Source organism: Anarrhichthys ocellatus, unplaced genomic scaffold (assembly GCF_004355925.1).
Source record: "Anarrhichthys ocellatus isolate YVR2014 unplaced genomic scaffold, GSC_Weel_1.0 scaffold23, whole genome shotgun sequence".
Lineage (NCBI taxonomy): Eukaryota > Metazoa > Chordata > Actinopteri > Perciformes > Anarhichadidae > Anarrhichthys > Anarrhichthys ocellatus.
The window spans coordinates 75,757-100,293 of NW_022280053.1; the positions used below are offsets into that span (position 1 = coordinate 75,757).

Genomic DNA, 24,537 nt, shown 5'->3' on the forward strand with positions numbered 1-24,537 from the left:
CACACACACACACACACACACACACACACACACACACACACACACACTTAGTTCTGTTATAAATCCCAATCTGACCACTTATGCAGAACCACTCTACCATGCCAGTGTGCAGCATGCTTCCACACAGCAGCGCAGGGAAGAGAGCAGGTGCAAAACCTTTATACGTGTGCGTGCACGTGTGCATGGACAGCATTAAGAGGCTTCGGTTGTACTGTACTGTGCACACACAATCACATAGTGGTGATGATTGGGCTCTTGTCATGCTCTGTAGGTTTTCTGTAGGTGAGGATCTCCTGTCAATCACAGAGGGATAGAGGCCAGCCAAGGGTAGAGAGGAGAGGAGTTAGAAAGAGAGAGGGGGGGGGGGGGGGGGGGGGGGGGGGAGGGGAGGAGGGGGGGGGGTCTGCTTACCTGAAGTCATCAATCTGCACCAGAAATCGAACAATGTCAAAATGTCCTTTCAGCACCTGCAGCTCAGTGAACCAGTTTTTGGGCTGTTCCTCTCCGATGCACAACACGGAGCTTTTCTGCAGACATAAGAGGGAAAGTAGTGAGACAAACAGGCTGAGGTGCAGAGGTTGACAGTGGACTCTGAGAGGAGCAGGCTGTGGTGGAAAGTACATTCACTCAAGTGTTGTGCTGCTACAATTTCAAGAGACTTGTTCTTTATTTAAGTATTTCCATTTTCTGCTATTTTATACTCGTACAGATTTCAGAGGGAATTATTGTACTTTTTACTGTCCTTCACTTATATGACAGCATAAAACAATTTAAGCTTATTCAATTCATACGTGCTTCAGATGTCGATGAGGTTTTAACAGTTTCACCGACGAGTCATTTCCCCTCTAAACTTCTCAAATGATGTTTTTTTTGGAGGACCACAGATGTATATTATCCAATATTTCAAACAAAAAAACGAAGATTAAAGAAAAGTCGGAGGAATTAATAGCAATTTGTGTATCAGAACTCTCTGTTGTATTACGATATTAATCATCTCACGACCCCTCAGATTTAGCTTGTATATAAAGTTGTTAAAATTGTCTCAACCTCCCAAAAAAAAAGACTACAAACAACGAACACGATTAACTAAATTCACTAAATCAGCAGACAATAAACATGACATTTTTAAAAAGTTATGAGAAAAAGATTGATACATAATCAAGAACGAATTAGACAGGATGAATTAATGTGATGATTCATTTTTCAGAATAAAACGAGCTCTTGATAACATACTTTGGCATCCCAGACCAGAGTACTTGTGTTGTTGTACAAGTACTTTTACAAAACGAAGATGGAGACGATCAACTTGCCTGATATTACGAGAATCAGAAATACATTCAAAGAAGTTGCTGAAAGATGAAAGGAGGTGAATATATTTATGCATAAACTTACAAATCTGATGATAATTTATATGAAAGAAAGTCATGTTGAGCCTCTTTTGAAGTTGACAGATTGAATGAAGACATTTCACTTGAAAAAGTATTTATACCACAATTTATAATTACAATTAAAAGTCCTACAAAGTTTAATTTAAGTATCAAAGTACTCACTATGCAACATTATTACCAGCATTGTAACATTGTAGCCAGCTGCAGTAAAGCTACGTTTATTTCAAATGTCATAATAATGTTGTTGTTTTTATTCACTTTATAACAATATCTCGAGTTTTATCTGCTCTCTGCTGACTTACTACAGAGCACATACATGTAGAGGAGTAAATAGTAAAGTATTGTAGCAGGGTTGAATAATAATAATAATAATAATAATAATAATAATAATAATAATAATAATAATAATAAAGTAACATCAAATTGAAATACTCGAGTAAAGTAACGTTACTTGAGTAAATATACTTAGTTACTTCCCACCACCTGTCGCCAATCTTACGAAGCTGTTCTTGCAGTAATACATACAATATTACAACACATAAAAGAGAGATAAATAATGGAATAATATAATATAAACAAGACACGTGATGAAACAGCTAGCATACATTAGCTTTAGGTAACGTTAGCCGCCCTTACCTCCACTGAACCCTGAGCTTCTCGACCACCTAGAATCCACCGAAGCATCGTTTATTATCGGTTAACGTCAGACGGTATAAGAGACGTGAAGCCCCGTCGTTATGTTGAGCGGATAATGTCCCCAAAATGTAACGTTAATGCAGCAGTACGTGAGCTAGCTTCATGTTTATGGTATCACGACCACAACAACTCACTCATGTGACTCAAACTACGGAAGCTTTGGTTGGACGAAATTCATTCAGGCCGATTAAAATTTGGACTGCTGTACCAAAACATTTTATTTATAGATATTTATTTATCCTGTTTAGATAACACTCCAGACTTGCTTTAACATATATTTAAAAAGAAATACAATACAATATATTTTGAAAAATACTTTGTTTTGAATGATATTATTTTTTTATACAAAAATCTTTTTTTATCAATAAAAAATCAATCAATAAAAGTAAAAAATAAACAATGAAAAAGTTGTATCAGTATAATTAAGCAAACTCAAATCTTCAATACAAAATAAAATAAAAACTTAAAATCTTCTTTTTACAAATCTTGAACATAATTATAATTAATAATATGAAAAGACAAAAAGATAAACTGAAATGTCATTTAATTTCAGTGGTTATAAGTTAATTCAGTCACTGAACTCAGGGCACTGTCCATCTCAATCATATTACAAGATACGACTTGAGGGAATGAAGAAGCGTCTTGGAATTTAGCCTAATTTTGGGGGAAACCATCAAAATGGTACAAAAAGTAGCTAAAATTATTACAACACACCCAAAAGTCTATTATCTGTTGAGTGCACGGAGGGATTCAAGTTTCTACATCATACTTGTATAAATTACATATTGATTGAACCACAATTAGTTATAACAATCCTGCCAATACAGTCACAGATATAAGGAGAGCACAGATAAACTCTTTAGCGGATGAGCGTGAAACAGTCTTCTTGTCTAAAACATTCTTCATTCTGCACAGAGAAACTCAAACGTCCAAGAGAAATAACAAGAACTGTTTTGAGGTGTCATTCTCCTTTAAACAACTAGATGGCAGTGTATAACAATCCCATGAGAACAGAGCAAGGTTCAATCCTCCTTTAGACAGAAAAAACAAGTATTTTTTGCTAAATTGCTCCCTTTTCATTTATCTAAATTATACGTCTAATTCCTGAAAGACAAAATCAAATCATTTGATTCTGTTGTATGATTTCAAAACACTCTCTGCAGTTGTTCTTACTTCTCCTTTTTTCTCTCTCCTCCATCCCGTGACTTCTGCATTAATGTTGACCTGCTCTCCCTCCATATCTTCCTCCTCCTCCTCCTCCTCCTCCTCTTGGTGTCTCCCCTGTTAACACACATACACACACACACACACAGTCACACACACCACCCCTAGCTGTGTCTACTCCTGCTCCCACGATTGAGACGACGTGCAGTGTAGGGCCTGTGACCTTCATGGTGGCTCAGATCTGCGGCTGGCACTGATTTCTGATTTAGTGTCGATCCGCCGCGCTTGTCAGGGGCTGCGAGGTGCTTTCCATGCGGTAATAGAAAAGCTCAAGGGCAGCTAGAGAAAGGAGGAGGGGATTGGTTGAGGTGGAGGGAATGGGTTTTTTTTAGATTTGGGGATGGTGTGATGCTCTGTTTGTTTAACTGTCTGTTAGACATCTGAATGAAGAGGTCAAATATGTAGACTCCAGAGATGTGAATCAGTATATAATTAATGCAAAAGATGAGAAAGAATGTGATCCAGGCTGTACTTATAGATGCACAATGATGCTTTTAGCTGAATGTTGATGTCGGCATGAGAACATGCTCATAAAAAGATGGCTAACATGCAGATTTTAAGCTTGTTTACCATGTTCAACATCTTAGTTTATTATCGTCCTGACATTTACTACTTAGCACTAAACACAAAGTAACGGTGAATATCATTAGTTTTGCAGGTAATTATGCATCAGTCCATCCAATAGATGTTGAGATATTTCACAGAATAAGTGAAGAATATGACCTGTTGGTGGCGCTAGAGGAAAAGTCAAGGAATCACCAAAGACATTAGGATTCATCCTCTGGGGACAATGAATGTTTGTACCAAATTTTATTGTAATCCATCGAACAGTTGTTGAAGAATTCAGGACCAAACTGAACAACTGACCCACTACAAGGCCAACATTGCCACGAGCAGCTTAAAAAAAGGAAATGAGGTGGGAAAAGTAAAATGTAGCCACATTATAGGGTGAAGATGAGAGAAAAGATAAACACCAGGCGAGCACAGACAGGGAAGCATTCAGGAGTTCACTGAGAACAAATGGGAGGAAAAAGTAAGTGGATCTTGAGTGCAGCGGCTCGGCCCGGTGCAGACGAGGTGTCAAATATGACCAATGGCAGGAATCAGCTAAGAGGTGAAGTCATGATGCGATGGCCACCAAAACACTCCAAGCACTAAAGATCAGAGTCAGGGCAAAAAAAACAAAAGTCTGCCTGCTCCCTCTTCCCTCCTGATATCCCCGTTCTCCACACTGTAAGGAAAACAAATGGTTATTATGATGGAAAAGGAATTAAGCTGTAATTTAACAACGGGCCAACAACATTATTCGATAACGGGCTTCCCTCCCTCCCTCGCTGTTTGGAGGGGTCGTGTAGAAGAGAGTCTGATACTTGACCAACACACTTCACTGTCCCTCTTCATCAGGCTTTCACTGTGTCCTGCTTTACCTGGCGAGGTCTCGTGGCTCACGAGAGATCTGCACTCAGGCCTCAACACGCAGGGAAGCATCAGAAGTCCACAGCTTAATAATTCATGTTTCTTTTTTGTACCAATATTGCCCTACTTTCCTATCCTAATATTATTAATTCCACAAATAAATCTTCAAAATCAAGTCACAAATACCAGGTTTCTTTCTCAGGTCTAAAAATAAATTCTAAAGCATCTGAACACTGTAGTTTTAGCAAAGGTCACTCAAACTGGAGTAAATAGAGCATTTGTTGAGGACTATTTTCTGCCGTGGATTGATACACATTTGATGTATTTGTGAGTATTTAGGACATTGTATGTATGAATGAATGTTTTGACTACACGGATAATCTATGCGTCCCATTACCAATACTATCATACTACTTAGTATGCCAGAGAAGGATTCAGTACGTCCCAATACATAGTACGCCAAATGCAGTATGCCGAAAAGTACCAGGGTGTACTGAATTTGGTCGCAGCATGCTTTTCTGACCCGCAATCATTTGTGCCGCAGATAGATCAGCTAAAAGGCAAAGTTCAAGATGCAATGTTATGAGGAAGTAGTGTGTACCAAATGTATGCATACTGCAGTTACCTATAGAAAAAGATTTGGAAGTCATGGAAACATTCTGGGGAGAAGTGGACATGCTTTTTCGGATTGTTTAGTCGTTGAAATGTAGTGAAAATCATTCGTACGCGGGCCCCATACTTCCTGATCCTGATGTTGGAAAGACACTGTTCTGACACGCCTTTTGTTTCAAGCATACTTAGACCCAAATGTCCCTCTGCAGAGCCGCTGTTTGGTTTGTCCTTTGTTGGCTACTGTAGAAACATGGCGGCCAGCTCCATGAAGAGGACCTGCTCCATATGTAGATATAAACGGCTCATTCTGAGCACACCAAAACACACAGATTCTTATTTTGAAGACTAAAGAAAACATAATTAATAAAATTATATTAAATTTCTGCCAATATACCTCTGTTTAGTAGAAAGTAGTTCCAGTGAAAACAATGTTTTTCTAACTGACCCTTTAAACCTGCATGGTGCCATAAGACCTAATTAAAACAAAGTGCATGTGGATCTGATTGGAATATATATGACACATAATCCAGAGGGTGATGGTCTGAAGATGACCAGAGAAGATGCCTGAGCGTATTCAAGCTTGTCACTTTGATTTGTCACATGAGTATGACTGTAATTGCTGTGTTTCAGTCATCATAGGTTAATTATCAGCCTTGACCTATTACACACACACACATGCAGACACGCGCTTTAGACGTGGGGGTGGAAGGATCGCTTTAGTACAACCCTAAAAAAAAGTTAGGAGGCCCACAAGCTCCGTAATGTAAAGCTGCCACTTCTCTTTTTACTCTGTATCATCTTCCTCGCTGTCTAACTGATCATCGCTGCCTGTCTCTCACCCCTTCCTCCCATCCCTCCCCTCCCTCCCTCATCTGGTGACCCGCTAATGTTCTGTTCATTTTCTCTTATGAATAGATAATGGGCAAAAATCAAATCTCTTCATTTGCATGTAATACAATTAAGACCTTTTCAAACGATGACAAATGGAGGGAGCAGCGAGATGTCAGTCAGCCTCGTCAGTGGGGGAGCGGAGACGGCGTCGGCGAGCCTACACTCCATTTTAACAGAAATTAATAAAAAAACCTTCAGATGGAATTTTCTCGCCGCCATCTGGCATAACAATCACCAAGACACTGCTGGAGTCTGCCTGTCAAATAAAATTAAAGTTCTCATGAATTTGGATTCACAACGTGGATGTGAAGCACAAACACCGAAAGAAAACCAAAGAAATAGACATTTTTCTACACATCAATAAAAAGAAATTAAATGTCTGTCTTTAAAGACAGACATTATAAAACAGGTAACGTTAGTGTTACTTAAAGGATAAGTATCTTTCAAAACAATGCTCTCATGTCCATCTGAAAGCTGCATTAAAACAGTTTGTTGTACTTTTTGTATCCCTGTATCTCCAAACCGCCCTGAAGAGATCCCTTTATGCTAAGCTAAGCTAACTGGCAGCTAGCTCTAGCTTCATTTTTAACGCTTGAGAGTGTTACAGCAAAATGGGCAATTTCCCCAAATTCTCAAGTTTCAAGTTATTTATTATCACATGCACAATAATTACAGAGAAGCAGTTGTTAACAATGGATCTCAAGCTCCCTCCAACAATGCTCAATATAATAGCATGAAAAGAAAACCATGCTAGTAGATACAGAAGCGCAGAAGTACAAATATAGGAATAAAATGTAAAATATTTGTGGGAGACTGAAATTGCAAAATGAATAAACTGAATGTAAACATAAATGTAGTAAATGTATATATGCGTAGAGAGAAGTAATAAATATATTATTCATAAAGGTAAAGTGACGTCATGGTAAATTAAAATGAATACAAACAATAAAATGATCAGTTATTCTTCTAAAGGAAGCACAGTTTTTGTCTAATATCAAAAGATGTCCTTGTTCTGTCCAAAATACATTTTTAAGTTCAGACTCACTTCCATTTGAAGTGAGTTTCTCCCAAAGTTTGAGGTTTTTCTGTACGAAGTTACCGCTAAGAATGGAAACACAAAACTTGATGTGACTCATTTTGACTGCTGAAGTCTCACATTAGCTCTTTTGAGACTGAATTTAAATCAATAGTTCAACATTTTGGGGATATGTGTTTATTTGCTTTCTTAGATGAGAAGACTGAAACCACCATCAATGTGTGTACGCTAATTACGAAGCTAAAGCCAGCAGACGATTAGCTTAGCTTAGCATAAGGACTGGAAAAGCCTTGCTCTGTCTAAAAGTGACAGAATTTGCCTATCAGCACATCTAAAGCTCATAATTAACACATTATAACTATTTTTACTCTGTATTGTTCTGTCAAGATGGTAAATAAGCATATTTCATTTTGTTAAGACAAACATGGACCCTTTAATTATTTAGATTTCTAATAAAGTAGCCTGATGCTTGTTCATAAATATAAATTAACATGATTTTATTCAGACTATTTTACAGAAATATAAATGTGAACAAAATAACCATATACACACACACACACACACATCGTCTCTCTCTCTCTCTCTCTCTCTCTCACACACACACACACACACACACACACGCATCGTCTCTCTCTCACACACACACACACAGGAAAATTAATGAGCTCTCATTCATAATCCCAGATAGAGAGAGCCATATTCACCCTTGGATGGTTTATTGACTGATTTCATTTATTTGTGTGGAATAAATAGGAGGTAAACATTGGCTCGCTCTCACATTTTTTCCGCGACACACTCGCTGCACAGCATTCTGGGAGAAATGATCCCACCAGCAGCAGGGTCACTGATTGGCTACCTCGTCAGTGTGTGACAAATTACCCAATGAGAAATAGGTTACCCATTTCCACAAACTAATTAACCTGTGTGATAGTGAAACAAATTATTACATTTATGTAATATTATTTCACATCTGTCGCTATGACTGCAATCTTTATCCGTGTGCCTCCCGGTCGCCTCGATCTCTTTCTCTCTGTGATTATAATCCAGACATCGTGGAAGCTCTGCACTTTTACTGAACATGAAGAGGGATTTATTTCAAAGGACTTAACATTGTTTCAGCACTTTAAATAAAAAATTAAAAAATAAATTGTTTTTTGTCAGTAACAGAAGGTTAACAAGCACCTAGAGAAGTAATTTCTAACATGGGGAGCAAGACCCCTTCCAGGGTCACAGGATTTATTAATTATAATTTTTTTGTACAATTATTTTTATTTAATTTCATGCTTTCCGCTGTTGCTTACGATCTAATTCCAACAAAAATATATATAGTTTTATGAATTGTGTTTATAATTTATGGCTCTCTGATCTCTGCTTGTTATTGTGAAACACAGTCTTACCTCTAAAACACATGTATCCACATGGAGCCAGTGGCAAAAATGTTTTTAAAGCACAATGAGGTGTGTAAACAAACCACTTCTTTAAAACATTGTTCATTGGTTAAAGGTTCAGTGTGTGGTATAGTAGCAAAAATTTAATTTATTATTAATAACTATGTTTTCAGTCGTGTATAATCACATGAAAATAAGAATGTGTGTTCATGAGCTTTGAATGAGCCGTTTATATCTACATACGTAGCCGGTCCTCTTCTGCCGGCCGCCATGTTTCTACGGTAGCCCAGAAAGGACAAACCAAGCACTGGCTCTAAAGAGGGACATTCACGTTTTCACGTCGGCCACCTTAGTTCTCCAACGGGTTTATTACGCGGGAGAAGTTTCAGTTGTTTGCAATCTGTAACTTCGCCACTAGATGTTGCCAAAATCATAAACAAAAACAAAATATGTCTTAAAGGTGACATACACATTAAACGTGTAGCATTGTTCTAAAGCATCCTTGTAATCATGCTGGGCAGTTTTTTAAGTATTAAAATCAATTCAGCTGGACCAGAGGTATCTATTTTATTCTACAGTCTTCTCCCTCGTCAAAACCTGGTGCCTACATTACCCACGATGCAACTCAACAGCCAGAAGTCCTGTCTGAGATTCTGATGGGTTGTGCTAGCAGCGGCTAACGTAGCCCGGAGCCTCTGGCCTGCAGCAGAGATGAGCAGCGAGTTACGGAGGTCTCACTTCTTTCTAACTCAACAACACCAGATTTATTTATTTTTAATTAATTTCTGACTTGTAGTCTTCAGACCCAACCAATGCTGACAAGGGACAAAACAATGGAGCCAAAGTAGTTTGTAAAAGCTAATATATAAACTGTAGAAATGTCATCAAGAGCTTTGTCAAACATGGAGTTAAGTATTTAAAGCTCCTGAAGTTATCTCCTTTCAGGCTTTTGTATGAAGCAGGTTTGTGATTAATATTTTGTGTTTTCAGCTAAAAGATAATAGAATGAAGATCAGCACCTTTGGGTCCTCAGCTAATCTATCCGGTTGGTCCTCACTGCGATTGAGTTTGACACCTCTGATTCTGGCCTAAATAATTAATTGGGAATTGAGCCTTTTGTGTATGAGCTGCTCCTTGATGACCTATATTTTATTTTTTTTAATCACACTCCACTTAGAAAAGAAATGCATGATTGGATGTTGATCCGTTTATTTGTGCTGTATAGATCAGATCAGATCTGATTCTTTAAAAAGGTTAAAAAGGTTTGATTTCACAAAACGGCTTTCAGGAGCAAACACACGGAAACAAGCAGAGCAGAGGAGGAAGACGACTCTTTAATTAAATAACTAGTATTACTGTGTGAAAGTACTGCACTGCAAGTGAAAGTACTGCATTAAAATGATAATTGTAAAGTGCAGAAGTATTATCAGCAAAATGGACTTAAAGTATCAAAAGCTCTCGTGATGCAAATTTCAAAGTGGTCTTTCATATATTATAATATCTGATTATCATTTTATACATTAACATGTAAGCAGCATTTTAAAGCTGCAGCCGATTGATGTGCGGCTAATTAAGTTGAATCTTTAACAATGCATCTTGTATGCATACTTTATAAACTGCTCATATGTTTTTAAATGTAAAATAGAACTTTGCCAAGTAGAAGCTGACAGATAAAATGTGTCCAGGAGCAAAAAAGTACAGTATTTCCTTCAAAAGTATGAATTATTAAGTAGCATCCAAGTTGTTACTTAACCACAACTGCAGATGGTTTCGGATTAAAGCCTCGTCGCTCATGAACACAATCATTTTACTGCTCAAATGTCCCTTTATTAGTTTAATTTAGTTTATTTTGAGCTTTTTAAACGTATTTCCACCATCATGGCTGCAGAAGTCATCTTCATGTCTTCTCTGACTGATGATGACATCACTCATCGCATGATGTCACAGATTAAACCCGACATGATGAAGTGTTGCTTCAGGAATTCTGTGACCGTTAAAAGTTTAATAATCCGTTTTAAAAACCGTTTGGGTTTCTTTAGAGAAGTTAAAAACAGGACAAGTGGACCTTTTTCCCTTTTGGAGATACAAAAAAAGGAGGTTTGATTCATGATGTGACATAATTGAAAATGATTTTTATTTGATCATTTACATTTAATTGATATAAACATGTCCATGAAACAAAATGGTTCAAACATTTAAGAAAGTCATAATTTCATAATAAGCACATACTTTTTTTGGAAACAGAAGTTATCACAAACTGACCAAATGGGAACAAGAGTGCTTCCGCTACACAAAACATCCTATATAACAGATTATAGTGAAGTCAGCTTCCATGTCTTAATTTATAGTATTTCCCTTGTTTTGTATTTTTTTCGTTGCCTTGGACAGCACATGCAGTCAAGTCCTCTTCATGATGTCCTGTTCCAGGTGAATCTTTCTCGTTCCTTTAAACCTCCAGGTGTCTGCAGGTCCACTGTGCATCCCCCTTTAGAGGCGCGTGCTGTGCAGCACGTGGGGGGAAAAGGCATCATAACCGAGTTTTTGTATTTCAAAGTATCCCCAGAATTTGTCTTCAAAAAAATCAGTCACCAAGCAAAGTTCACTGAAAGCCTCGAGGGCCCGCATGAGCCGCATAAATAAATAAACACAGAACAAATAAGTTAATTTAAATAGATAAATAAATAGGTGCCATAGGCTACATGCGAAATAATAAATTATAGCTTAAAACAGAACCAGTCCGACAGGCCGGGTGAGCCGCTGCAGTGTTCCCTCTTGGTGTGATTTGGGGAGGAAATAAAACACCAGATGTGCTGTGCGTTTTCTTATCTGATCAAGTATCCTGGTTGTATCTCTCCCGGTGCGCCGTTTGGATGGATTGGACGAAGAAGAACTGAACGCAGAAGATCTCTGTGCGAGTGAAAGAAAAAAGCTCTCCGCGCGTGGCCCCTTCGTCACTAGGTGAAACTCATGGATACTGTGTGCTCCAGCGCTTTGCGGCGCAGCGACGCGATGCTTGTCCCTCTCCAGACCTCACTCTCCGGGGAGCTACACAGCTGAGGCGAGTGGGTCATGTTGGTCGGGCCTGACAGGGACGCCATCCCGGGGAAAGTGGGCTGGTAGAGGTGCGACTGGAGCCCGGAGCCGTTCGACATGTTGGACAGACCCATGGAGTTGTGCGGCTGACCGGCGCCGAGGCTGCACTGAGACAGGGACTGCGCCATGACCTGCTGGCGGCCCAGAGACGGCGGTAGCTGCAGCTGAGACACGCCGGGCATCCCCGCCGTGGCCCAGCGGGTGTCGTTGGCGTGGAAGGAGCAGAGGCTGTCGCCCATGGCCGCAGCCGCCGCCGCCGCGGACGGGAACTGAGACAGGCCGTGGTGCGTCGGCAGCAGGGTCCCCGGAGACCGGAAGACGTTGGTGGTCTTCTTGCGCTTCTTCCACTTGGCACGTCGGTTCTGAAACCAGACCTGCAGCGGGACAGAGACGATGATGAGTTATAGGAGCAGCGGACGTGATGGTGCATCTGCAGGTCATGTTGTCAGAGCCGAGTGCACATAAAAAAGGTTGTGACATCGGCCTGTGATCATCACGATGATGTGAACCAGCAGCGAATAAATCTGCTGCAGAAAAACACTGATTTATGTTCTTCTTTTCAGGATCTTATCAGCTCGTGACAACATGCCACCCATTTACATTGTTATCATTTATGTATAAAAGTCTCCAATTAATACAAATAAAGGCATAGCACGTGGGTAGACTCTGGAGGATTCAGACTTCAATATTCAGAAATATTTTGTAAATCATTTTTGCTTCAATAAATCGGCATTTCCATTTATAGTTGTATGTGTAATTATTTCGATTTTTCATAGATGTAGAAAGTATTTTTTGGTATTATTTTGGTACAAAATCCAACATTTTTAAAAACATAATTTGACACCAAATGACTGCTCTGTTTGGAGCCACTGAACACCACGCGCCCTCATGATACAGATACTGTTATTGCTGTGACAAACACACTTTTTCTTTCGTGGAGGTCCTTGAGCTCTCTGTACGTTTGGTTGTAAGCGCGCGCGGGGCGTCTATATATGATTAATGTGAAGATTTGCTTGAGAAAGTGGAGGCGCAGTAATAAGAACGGGACAATCTCACTCTCCCCCTCCTCCTCCCTCCTCCTCCCACCTCCTCTCTCCACGTAGCCAGCCGTGAAATCCGGCCTGAAATGCATTACACTTCAAGAGAAAGAAAACCCAATTTCTCATTCCGTTTAAAAGACAGAGTGCTCCCTCAGCGCGTGCGGCATTAAGACGTAGAAGATCCTGGACCTGCTTCTTATTCTCATCACAGCAGACGTGCGTCATTTCACTAATTCTTATTATATGGAAATATAAACCGAATCGACCCATGCAATAATAATAATAATAATGATTATTAGGCTTTTATTTCACATGTGAGCAGCTTCGAGTGCTGTAGTTAATAAGGCGGTGGCTCCATGAGCCCCAATGTGGTGGATGTTTTATCTGCAGACATAAGTCACTGAGGGCATCACCGAGGAACCCGCACAGTGACTCAGGTCCGGTTAAAAGGTTCATATCAGTGCAGAGTGGCTTTTATCTGAAGGCGATTTAAACGAGTGTAATTAAGATGTAATCATCATTTCCCCGTCGGTTCATTTTACATGAGACGGACGCAGAATGTGTATAAAGGGCCGATTCTGAATCAGGCAGAATAAAGTCACCAGGAATAAAAACACCTTTCTGTAAAACGAGCTGCTGCAGTTAAATATAATATAATATAATATAATAAGCATACGTTTTTTTATTATTATTCTTTTTTTGAAGAATACAATCTGGTGAAGTGAGAGGACGATGTGCTGTAACTAAACTTACTTATACTAATAACGCATGGTGTGTGTGTCTGTGTGTGTGTGTGTTAATCCGCAGGTTTGAATCTCAAGTCCAGACACGGTCACTGCCCTTGGGCAAGGCACTCAACCCGCACAACACACACACACACACACACACGCACACACACACACCGATACACTTTATTTCTTATTGGCTCACTTATAAAAGTTCAACGTAATAACAAACAAAATAAAATGAAAATTCTGCTGTTATACTTTTGTTTTTTGATGTTTTTTTCTATAAAATAAAGTAAAATGATGTAATGAAAATGTGTATTTGTATTTTAATAGTTGTGTTTTATGTTGTAGATTATTATTTCAGTGTAACCGGAAGCTATAGACGATGAATAAACTTCAAGTTGTTTATTTGTGCTGAACTGAAATAACTTATAATAAGACATCAGATGCTATTTTAGGCTACTTACATTTTTTTTATTATTTTTAGATTCTCCAGTAATAAAATCCAAACACCGACGGCTGAAATCAGAACATTTAACTCTACATCCAAGGGGGGAAAAATAATGGCAATTTTTTTAAAGTAAATTTACTTTGATTATTTATGAGAAATTAATCATTTTGTATGGTTTTAAATGTGCAAAGTCATTAAATACAAATGTTCAATAAGATAACACAACAAGACACAAATAAAGAATAAAAAGCTGCTTTTATGAGGGATTTGATTTCTATATTTATTACAACAAAGAAGGTTTTTATTTTGTCCGAATTTTTGAGTTTTTAATTATTTTTTTTATTCATACGCGGATTTATTCGGACCTCAGCTGTGGCTCGTGTATTGGATGCTGCTTTAGATTATTATATCTTTATCAAACGGAACACGAGTCCCTGTGATTTCCTCTCATCCACCGCTGATTAAACAGGATCCAGCCCTCCGTACCTGCACTCTGGACTCCGTGAGACCGACCCTCAGCGCCAGCTCCTCCCGCATGAAGATGTCTGGGTAGTGCGTTTTGGCGAAGCTCCTCTCCAGCTCGTTGAGCTGCGCCGGCGTGAAGCGGGTCCGGTGCCGCTTCTGTTTCTGACTCTGGCTCTGGCTCTGCTGCCCTCCTCCAGACTGGTTGTTGTTGTTGTTGTTGTTCTGCTTCTCCTGCTCTTTGCTGTTGACCTGCACCGCGTTGGATCCTCCGCCACTACCGCCGCCGCTGCTGATATCATCGCCCGGGAGCATCGTGGTCCCTTCCACGCCGTCCTGGCCCGGGCCGAGCTCCCCACCGGAGTGTCCGGGGTCAGGGCCCCCTCCGCCGAGCCGGCACTTCAGAGCCTCCCTGTGGCCCAGGAGCTCCGCCGCGGCATCCTTCATCCCTGCACGAGACAAAACCACAGCGCGTGAGATTTTTGAATAGTGAACACTTTTTGCTGGGAGGGAAAAAGGGACACATGGTTAAGCAAATACTTCTCATGCAAAACATTATTTTTGCTGCAGTAGAAAAAAGATGCACATCATGCATTAAAGCAGATTTAAAACACAGATATAGAAATATTAAAAACACAATCAACGCGTGCAGCTCTTAGAGAGACAACTACAGCATGCACATTACAATCTGCTCCTTAAATACTCTTAATTCAATTCGATCACACCGATATCTTAGGAAATTGTTAAATCAAATTACGCGGTAATATAATAATAATAATTACTTTTCCAATGAATTAAGCGAGTTTAGCTCACTTCGGTCGCATTAAGAGGAAATAGGAAGCAAATTGACAACATTCAGAGCTTGATTTAGGATTAGAAGTGCCTCCAGCTTACAGTAGAGTTGAAGACCGGAGTTTGGTGATGATAACTCACCGAGGCGAGCATCCAGGAGGTCGGCATGAGATAGCATTGCGCACCGCTCGAGGGCGAAGTGCTATTCCCAACAAAAAAAATATCTCTATGACTTTAACCTATTTAAGAAATATATATAGACTAAATGAAAGCAAATTCGGTTTGTGGTTAAAAGGGAGGTTCGTTGCATTATAATGTAGTTTAGAGAAATGGGGAGGCGCTTAACAACGGAATGAACCCATGAGCTTCTCCAAACGAGGACCAATCAGAGCTGAAGCCTGAGGTATGTCAGCTTTAGCCCGAGACCCCCAGCCGCCCCCCCCCCCCCCCCCTCCATCCTCCTCCTCCTCCTCCATCCTCTCACATCCACAAGTTCATTCCTCCTCATTCCTGTAATTGGCTTTGATTTCTCCTCCAAATTACATCCAATAAAATAACCTGATTTAATATGTGTGAGAGCTTTCGACCCGTTCAAGAAATGTTGGATCGCCACAATATTTGTTTAATTGTGCATGCTGCTCTGTGTTGTTTTGTTAGAATATGGGAGTTTATTCATATATGAGGAGGGAGCACATGGCTGCATTAACAGATGCAAACTTCTATAATGTGAAGCTTCTTCCTCTTTTTTTAGTCTCCATGATGCTATTGTCGACCTCTTTAAAGACACTAAATGCCTCTTGGAGACCAAGTGAACCTCCTCTAATATGATTTCCCAGTCAGCCAAATAACAAACTTTGTACAATTCTAACCAGGCTCTCATTTTCAAGGCCATTAGGCTTTTATGTAATTAGCGCGGATCTATAGGCCTTTATTCCACATATCGGATCAGTATAAATTAGCGGTGATTTACTAGTATTTAGGCCCAACTGTCATGAAGGGAGGGACTTGGTTCAAATGATGTGTGAGCGAATTAATTCGAAGGGAAAGTGGAGGGAGTTCAACATGAAAGGGACACAGTTAAAACACCAGCATTTGCAACACGCGGAGGAGGCCTTTAAATCTAAATGATTTATTCTCAATGAGAGAAACAGAAGTAAGGAGCTCCCTTTATCTCTGAATAAACCGCCATTAGACTCAATTAGCACAAACACACACACACACACCAGTCCGCCTTAATATTTAAGGACTAAACTAAATCGGACACGCTTCAGACAGATGTCGGGACGTTTGTGTGAGCGAGCAGCTTTTTTTAATTTATTATGTGCTGGAAAAAAAAAGAAGTGGCACAAAGGAGGCGTCCGAGCGTGAACCCGCGTCTTCTTCATCCATCCAGGCTTCTAACGCCTCTCCGCTCGTCTTTTATTTGTCTGCAATCTGGTGGCACGAGGGGACAGACCGGGAGGGACGGATGGAGCGCGAGCCGTGTGCGGGGAAGTCTCCTCTCGGACGCATCGGAGTGTCTTTGCGCAGATTGTCTGCGTCTATTCTTCCGAGGAGGAGAAGAAGATGTGGAGATATTTATTGTCCTCTCTCTCTATTTTTTTTTTTAGAAGCTGGAATTTAAGGTAGATTTAAGGCTGGAAATAAGCGTCGTTATTTAAAGATATTCTGTATTTCTTAGGACATATTAACGTATTCATTTCACACAATTATAAATAAATTGTCTTGTGTTATTCGTGTTAATAATTAGGTGCAAAATGTAGCGCTTATTCTCGCAGCAGCAGCTTTTGTTGGTGCGCTGAAAGCCTATACATGTTCGTTTAAAGTCATCACATTGCGGGATGATGGACTGCGCGCTTCACTTTACGACTCTCCGACAGCTCAGCGCTTTTATGGCTGTACAAACAGAAGTGAATGAGTCCTCTCGTGGCAGCAGGTCATATTTAACCCCAAAACAGCGAGACAGAGAGGGAGAGAGAGAGGGACGAGATGTCAGGAGGCGCAAGATATTTGTACTGGGCCAAAAAAAAAGGAATAATAAATATGATCTTGTCTGGTTTTGTTTAATATTTCGTTTATTATTTACAAGCCGAGGAAAAAGCTGCACTATAATTATTTTTTAATGTAGAATAAGTGTTTTCCCCCCAAAATAAACATGTTTTTGCTTGCTGCTGCCTGTAAAATAATTTATTTTGTTTTGTATAGATTGAATCCTGCAGTATTTCATGCTTTATTTGGAAAACGTGAATAACAAAACAATTTATTCAATGCATTAGAGACTTAAACACAAGTTTGTATAGTTATTTTTGTAATATGACCCAATTTGGAAGTTAGATGCAATGCATTTAGTTCAACTAATTCAGAGGCATCATTTCACTTAATAGTGTCAATAGAGTGTGTGTGTGTGTGTGTATGTGTGTGTGTGTGTGTGTGTGTTGAAGGTCCTGGTTTTGCTGACTTGATAAGGCCGTAATTAGAGTAAACAAGGAGCACAGCGCAGTTCGCTACATCTCTCCACTAACGCGCTGACATCCATCTCATCCATGACATAAATAAAAATAGACAAACAAATTCGCCCCATGCAAGTTAATGCGGTGCATCTGTGCGGAAAGTAGACGCTTTCACGCGCTGTGGAGATGAGGAGTGACTTTTAATAAAGAAAAAACAACAACATACGAGTGTGACACTGTAAAGTGAATGGTGCATCAAGGTTGAAGCCTCTGAGGCAGTTTGTTTTACCTCCAGATCCATGTGTGTGACTGTCGCAGTTTGGTACCAGGCGGGGCTCGAACTTCTGACCTCTTGGTTTACATGTATAGCCTCTCCACACCACGAGGCCTTAGTGATTTCTGTTCTCTCTCCTTTCCTCCCCTCTGATCGGCCTTTGCAGTCTGTATTCACTCAATTAGAGATTTCTAAGGAGAAAAACAATCGATCTTCAATCTGCACGAGCCCCAGTTTAACAAATGAGATTCTTGTTTCATGGGGCCGGTGTGGTGACAGTCATGGAGGGATTATATGGAGGAGCAGCCTAATAACTTACCGTGTTGAAGAGGGAAAGGGAGCAGCTGATGCCGCAGCCGCAGCGGGGGCTGCTCCCGCAACCAGAAGATATAAAGTTTGACATGGACCAACTTTAGCGGTAGAAAAGAAGGACGATGTGCGGTAAAAACGCATCTGTCCGTTTCTGTGCCGCTTCCGCGTCTGGAGGCGGCAACGCACCGCTTCCACGTCATAAATAAGGACTCGTGTAGGCAATATCCCCTAAAGTTAAAGCCTATTTTTTATATCAATAAACTCTTAACATATTATCCATAATCTATAGATCCTAATATTAGATTATTACACTTATGCATTCTAATTTTAACCTTTTTTAAGGCCTAAAGTTAAATTTTCTTAATTTTAATCATTTCATATGCTCAATATAAGATATTGAAATACTTTTCTTCAAAGTAGCCTTTTAATAGGCGTATTATTTAACTATTTTCTACTGGATTGTGGCATAAAAGTGCCATAAAATGACTTAAGTAAAGCCTGATATACCTCACAATTATTTGAGCAAATGCAGGCCCATACTTGTGCTACATCCTCTCACATTATCAGATTGGAAATGTCAGGTCAGCTTGCTCAGAGGTTATATATACAGATCAAATCCTTCATTTAGTGCCAATTGTAGAAAGCCTACAGTTGGTTTCTCTGATAATTCACAGCAGACGAGTCAAATGATCTCACAGCAGAGAGGTTGAAGCAGCTAGTTCTGTTTTTATAGCAGCAGCCCCAATAAATGAGCTAATGAGTGAGTAATAGTTACTTAATGCAAGGAGAATTTTGAAGTACTGGCACTTGAGTGTTTCCTTTGTTGTGCTTTTTATAGTCCACTACATTTCAGATTAAGACAATTGTGCTTTTAATATTCATTTATCCGACACATATAGAGACTCAGACCTTATAGAAACATCAGTTTATGAAATAAGATGCACTTCACTTTCCTCCAATTAAACATTAAAATGCTGCTTTTAAATTCACACATTAGTAGCCAATAAAAATCTAATTACATAATAAATATAACTCCCTGAAAAGAGACCACTCCGCTGCCTCATGAGTGCTGTTATTTTGGCAGTTTAAGTTACATTTAACTGATGATACTTTTACATAAGGAAATGCAGGAGCGGTATACATCATCTCCTGCTGCTTCTACTTCAGTGTCGGATGTGAAAACTTGTTACCCAGCAGCCTCTACGTGTTCAGAGCAGTCAGCAGCCTGCACGGGGTCCTCTGGTCACATAAACCCAGATGTAGCGCCCCGCCGCCGCATCTCATGCCTCAATTAGCGGCGCTGCCCCCCCTGCATGGACTCGATTAGGCCGTGATTTATCCGAAAGAAATATAATTATACCTCCAAATAAAATAATCAGCATTGAAGAGCGATTTCCTTAACGACACGGAGCGGGGTGGATGTCACGGAGTAGCAGCGCCTCATTAGGGCGGTAATGAGGCTTTGGGGGTGATCCCAATAATTATCGAAATCTGTAAAATAAGGATCAAGTCAAATGTAACCTTAATTTGTCTGGCAATTGAGTTCGTTTATCAGTATGACTATTTAGGAAGGACTCTCAGCGTTTAATGCAAGGTGTCGTTATTTTAGGCCATTTGCAGAACAGATGTAACGGTTAATGTTTTATTATTCACGGACATAACCGACATTTGTCTTTTAAACTGACAAAAAAACAACTCTGTACTGCAGGCTTCCATTCCACTGCTCTCTACAAGACTGAAATAAATCCATCAGTTAGGAGCTGAAACCATCAGTTTATTCACCAGTTATAGAGCGGAAGAAAATTACATTCCAACAATTTTGACAATTGATCAAAAAAAAAAAAAAAAAGAAACATTCATTGTTTTAAGTTCCTCAAATATGATTATTTTCTGTTTCTTTCACTGTAAGTTGAATATATTTGTGTTTTGCACACACAAGTTGTTCATGACATTTCAAGAACGATTAATCGAAAGAATGAAAATATTCGCTACTTGCAGCTTTGGTCAGTATTCTGGGATGCATCGTCAGCTAAGGTTAGAGCCAATAAACGCCCTGCAGGCGTAAGCGGCTCTTTACATACAAAAAGGAATCATTCTGAAAGGTATTACGGTAAACATGGATAACTACAGTTTTCTTTTTCCTGTTTACATCATTCAGTGTAAAGCCTTCCCTCTTCAAATCAATCCAGCAGTGGACCCACAGTGGTTATAATTGCAGAAAAGACAAACATGCGTGTGTGTGTTTAATTATGTCTTTTAAAGTCCAGATTGTGTTTCAGTGTGACGAACAGAAAGAGAAACCCTCCTCTGTGATAAACCGAGTGTTTCATCGAGTGTGATCACACGTTAGCGATAAACAGTAGAAAATAATCACATCAACAACGGAGACTCTGGGCGGATTCAGTTCGCCCTCAACGGTCTCCAAGCGGGTCCGACGAAAGGAATGAACATTAAAGAAGCGAGTGAATCTCACAGTGAGAACAGAAACAGATCAGAAATCATCCTTCAAGCTTCACCGAGTCCAATATGTTTCGAGCCTCTTTGTACTCCTCTGATTCGCTCAAATCCTCTTCTGTTTCCTGGAAGGACACAAACACACTTAGTTTCATTGCCATCTCCTACACACAAAAGTGAGGAATTACGGCTACTTAATTAATCCGCAATTCTCCTCAACTTCTTTTTGAACGAAAAGTGTCGATGTCGTCATAAAACAAAGTTAAAGCCAGAGGTCACATTTCAGTCAGTGTCACGTAAGTGAGATTTACGGTACGAGTCCATGCCCTCAGTGTGAGAGAGAGAGAGTGAGCGCGACAGAGTGAGCGAGTGAGTGTGAGAGTGTGAGAGTGAGTTCCTGCGGTGGTCACCCAAAGTGACAGCGCTGCTGATGAGCATGTGCATGTCTGTCTGAAAGGGAAGAAGGAAGTGAGGAGTGATAAGGTTTCGCTCCCTCTGCCCTCATGTGAGTGACTCACACCAGCAGCATTAATTGAGATGACCCTGAGACTCGCATGCTTATGTTTGCTTCTCACCACATCAACTGAAGTCCTGAAGGGATTAGACGCACGCTGGGCACGCTTACACTGAAATACTGTTAATTGGTGTAACGTGTGATACTTGGAGCAGTTCATTGAAATCACACACAACCCCCCCCCCCCCCTCTGTGGTATGGCCTAACATTTATATCATGGCATAATTTTGAAGCACGGACGGTAACGTTAGCAGCACCGTTGGTTCTGTTCAGTCAAATATTGAGCAAAGCCCACGTTCTCCTACTTACAAATGAGCCATGAGGACCAGCTTGGTTCCAGATCAGATTCAGTTACTCTCAGATATACAACAGAAACTAAAAGGACTAAAAAAGGTACACTGCTCGATGGCAGGGAAAGGAACCCATTTTTGTGTTAAGCTACGCTATTTTTCTTTCTGATAAATAGATTGTTATTGTTGTCGTGTGTCTCTTATCATCTCACACCATGTATTTTCAACAAGGCCGTAAATTAGTTACAGTAACAGCAACAAAATAAATAGATTGAGAGTCTCATCAATACACATTTGTCCTGTTGGGAGGTTTACTTACTAATAACTGAAACAGATCCCCGTGGGCTGCGGTCAGACGTCGGTGGCAGTCTGGGACCATCATGTGGGACTCCTGCAAAACCTCGATCTGAAACCACACAAGAGACCACATCAGTGCCGTCACCATGTGCAGAAATTAGACTTTATACACATCAGTGAACAAGTAAAGAACATTAATCTAAACAGCTAGAAACAGGCATATTCATTGGCTGCATTTCGTTGTATTCCTGGCACTAACATGCAGGGTGTCCCGCACGCACTGCGCTGCGGTTTAACACCTCCAAACAAGCCGGCGGTATGAAATATGGTATTGAGTTATCGACCACCTCGATTCTGACTGACACACCTGGATAAATGAAGAAGCCCCCCCGAGCCGAGGGCGCTGTGATCAGGCGTAAAGCGGTATTACTACGCCTGGAGTGAAACTGTGGGGGAACTTTCACAGCCGCGGCTGGCCCCCTAAAGAGCAGAGAGGAGCTGGCTAACGCTGTCAGACACACTGACTCGCTGACAGACGCTTCCTCACAGAGCCCCCTCTGTCGAGTCACAACACGGACGCAGTTACACACGTGCACATTACACGGACGTGCACACCAACGGGCGGTCGGGTGAACTCGTACGCAGAATAACTGACACGCCGAAAGACAACTAGTGGAGCCGGTTGGCCGTCTCGATATGACAAGGTGAGTGCTGAAACAGAGAAAAGTCACGGTGCCCTCCCAGTGCAGTGGAATGATCCCATCAGCGCTGGATAAAGATGACACTTACAGCGTATTGATTCCATTAAAATAAAAACCTCTAATCCATCCTGCCTCAGACCTCTCATCTCCAACCATAATCCATCTGGCCTCCCAATCTCTCCCATTTAACGCCAGCCAAGCCTGCTGCTCAGCCCGAGCCGCCGCTCTGTGAATGAACAAAAACACACACGGAATTCTAATGCTATACCAGTAAAGAAAAAAAAAAAAATGATCAGAAGCGCTGCCTGCCGGCTCTGCGGTTCCAGCCCTGCCAGGAACATCTAGAAGGGAAAAATCCGAAATCAACCGGGACCCATAAAGCTATAAATGCTAACGACGGCATGCTAACACTACTTACAATAACAATGCTAAATATTTAGTATGTACCAAAAATAGTATGTCAAGTGCAGCATGGCCAGCATGCCTTTTCTGGCTATTCAGACCCACAATCCTTTGTGACAGAAGCCGTGGACATATGAGCAAGCGGGTCAAAAAGTAGGCGATTTGGAACACACCCTAGTTTACCGTGTTAGCATGCTAACATTTCTTAATTAGCACTTCAAACAAAGTACAGCTGAGACTGACTTTGGCAGGTACAGTATTCACTCAAACAAAAGTATGATGGTGCTGGTTGAGAAGTAAGAGGATCACCAAAGTGGTTACAGTTCATCCTCAGGGGAACATGAACGTCGGAACCAAACTCCACGGCAATCCATCCCAACAGTTGTTGAGAAACGTCACTCAAAACCATAAATCTGGGAATTACCGAAGTCACCAGGATTCTTCCTCTGGAGACCATGACTGTCTGTACAAAGTTTCATGACAGTCCATCGCATAGTTGTGGAGATATTTCAGTCTGCACCAAAGTGATGGAGAGTGATTTACATCCCTGGAGCCACAACATGGCTGAAAATACTGTACGAAACGAGATTGTTTTCATTCTGTATTTCAGTTTTAAAGTTAGAAAAAGAAAACGTGTAAAAGTGTAAAAATGCTCCACGAACAGATAAAGTGTTTAAGATGCTATCAAGACTTAAAACAAGCTAGCAACGTAATGCACTCATAAATGATGGAGGGCTGCAGGCCCAGCGAGAGACAATGAGAGGAGGGTAGGGACACTAAATCACCAGCATGTCAGTAATTATCAAACTCCTCTAAAGTAACATGATATAATTACATCTGCATCAAGCAGATTACAAAATCACTAATGGTTCTCCTCTCAAAACCTAATTCTTCATTATCACCGTGGACCGACCTCATTACGCGAAAGAAGATAGAATTCACTTCCGAACTATAAGGGAGAGCAAAACCTCGTCACGTACTGGCTGAGAGCGCAGGAAAACTGTCCGTGATGAATGGAAAGATTTTTTTTGAATTAAGACACATAATTGTCGTACGGTAGTCGTGTAACGGGACCACTGTCGATCCGATGTGAACCGCGGATTAATTACACAGTTTAACGTTAATCATCACAGTGAAATAAAGTTTTACTGACGATCGTTATCCGCCGATATTTAGTAAAATATGCGATCTTTTCTTTTGTGCTGATCCGATCCGTGAGTTTTGTGATCCGTTGCGCCGCTATGGTACGTCTCAAAGAAGCCCAAACGTAGCCCCTTACGTACCTGCTTCTTGATGACATACGGGTCTCCTGCCTCCGCTTTCAGACGCTCCACCTTCTCCTCCTGCTGCTTCGCCTCGGTCTGGTACGAAACCTTCTCTTTGGCCAGCCTGCAGAAGACAGTTCTAGTAGTTAAAAGGCAGTGACACGGTAGCATGCGATGGTCACCTTTTCACAGACAGAGCCATCCATCTTTATTCTCTCCATCGGTGAGATCATCTCCCGCAGGGTGGCAAGATACACACCTCAATAACAACCAGTGAACACATCAGTCCTCCTCACTGCTGCTGCTACGCAGAGTACCGTAGTGTGTGTGTGTGTGTGTGTGTGTATATATATGTATATAT

General features: G+C 40.7%; 3 protein-coding genes across 6 annotated transcripts in view; all 3 read right to left on the minus strand.

Moving 5' to 3' along the window:
- wdr41 (WD repeat domain 41) overlaps positions 1-2,217 on the minus strand; it is a 9,772-nt gene extending 7,555 nt beyond the window's left edge. Inside the window, exons 1-2 of one of the 2 annotated variants that reach the window (XM_031859940.1) lie at positions 2,025-2,217; positions 412-527 (exon numbers count right to left, since the gene is read on the minus strand). In XM_031859940.1, the coding sequence (XP_031715800.1) occupies positions 412-527; positions 2,025-2,072 (164 nt within the window). In that variant the 5' untranslated portion in view covers positions 2,073-2,217. Of the gene's footprint in view, positions 1-411; positions 1,764-2,024 lie in introns of those variants that run through there. The other variant, XM_031859939.1, reaches the window with a different exon arrangement.
- An 8,610-nt stretch (positions 2,218-10,827) lies between these two features.
- otpa (orthopedia homeobox a) lies at positions 10,828-15,498 on the minus strand. 3 transcript variants are annotated; one of them, XM_031860293.1, is made up of 3 exons: positions 15,359-15,498; positions 14,450-14,874; positions 10,828-12,118 (listed from the first exon to the last, which is right to left on the minus strand). In XM_031860293.1, exons 1-3 carry the CDS (start codon positions 15,393-15,395, stop codon positions 11,606-11,608), a joined length of 975 nt encoding a protein of 324 aa, XP_031716153.1. In that variant the 5' UTR covers positions 15,396-15,498; the 3' UTR covers positions 10,828-11,605. The 3 variants fall into 3 exon arrangements, with proteins under 3 accessions (XP_031716153.1, XP_031716152.1, XP_031716154.1); XM_031860292.1 differs by having other exon boundaries at positions 15,320-15,498; XM_031860294.1 differs by lacking the exon at positions 15,359-15,498 and adding an exon at positions 15,208-15,280.
- Positions 15,499-20,006: 4,508 nt separating this feature from the next.
- Positions 20,007-24,537, minus strand: part of tbca (tubulin cofactor a) — a 19,772-nt gene continuing 15,241 nt past the window's right edge. Inside the window, exons 2-4 of the mRNA XM_031860343.1 lie at positions 24,195-24,300; positions 21,831-21,917; positions 20,007-20,832 (exon numbers count right to left, since the gene is read on the minus strand). Of these exons, the coding sequence (XP_031716203.1) occupies positions 20,752-20,832; positions 21,831-21,917; positions 24,195-24,300 (274 nt within the window). The 3' untranslated portion in view covers positions 20,007-20,751. The remainder of the gene's footprint in view (positions 20,833-21,830; positions 21,918-24,194; positions 24,301-24,537) is intronic.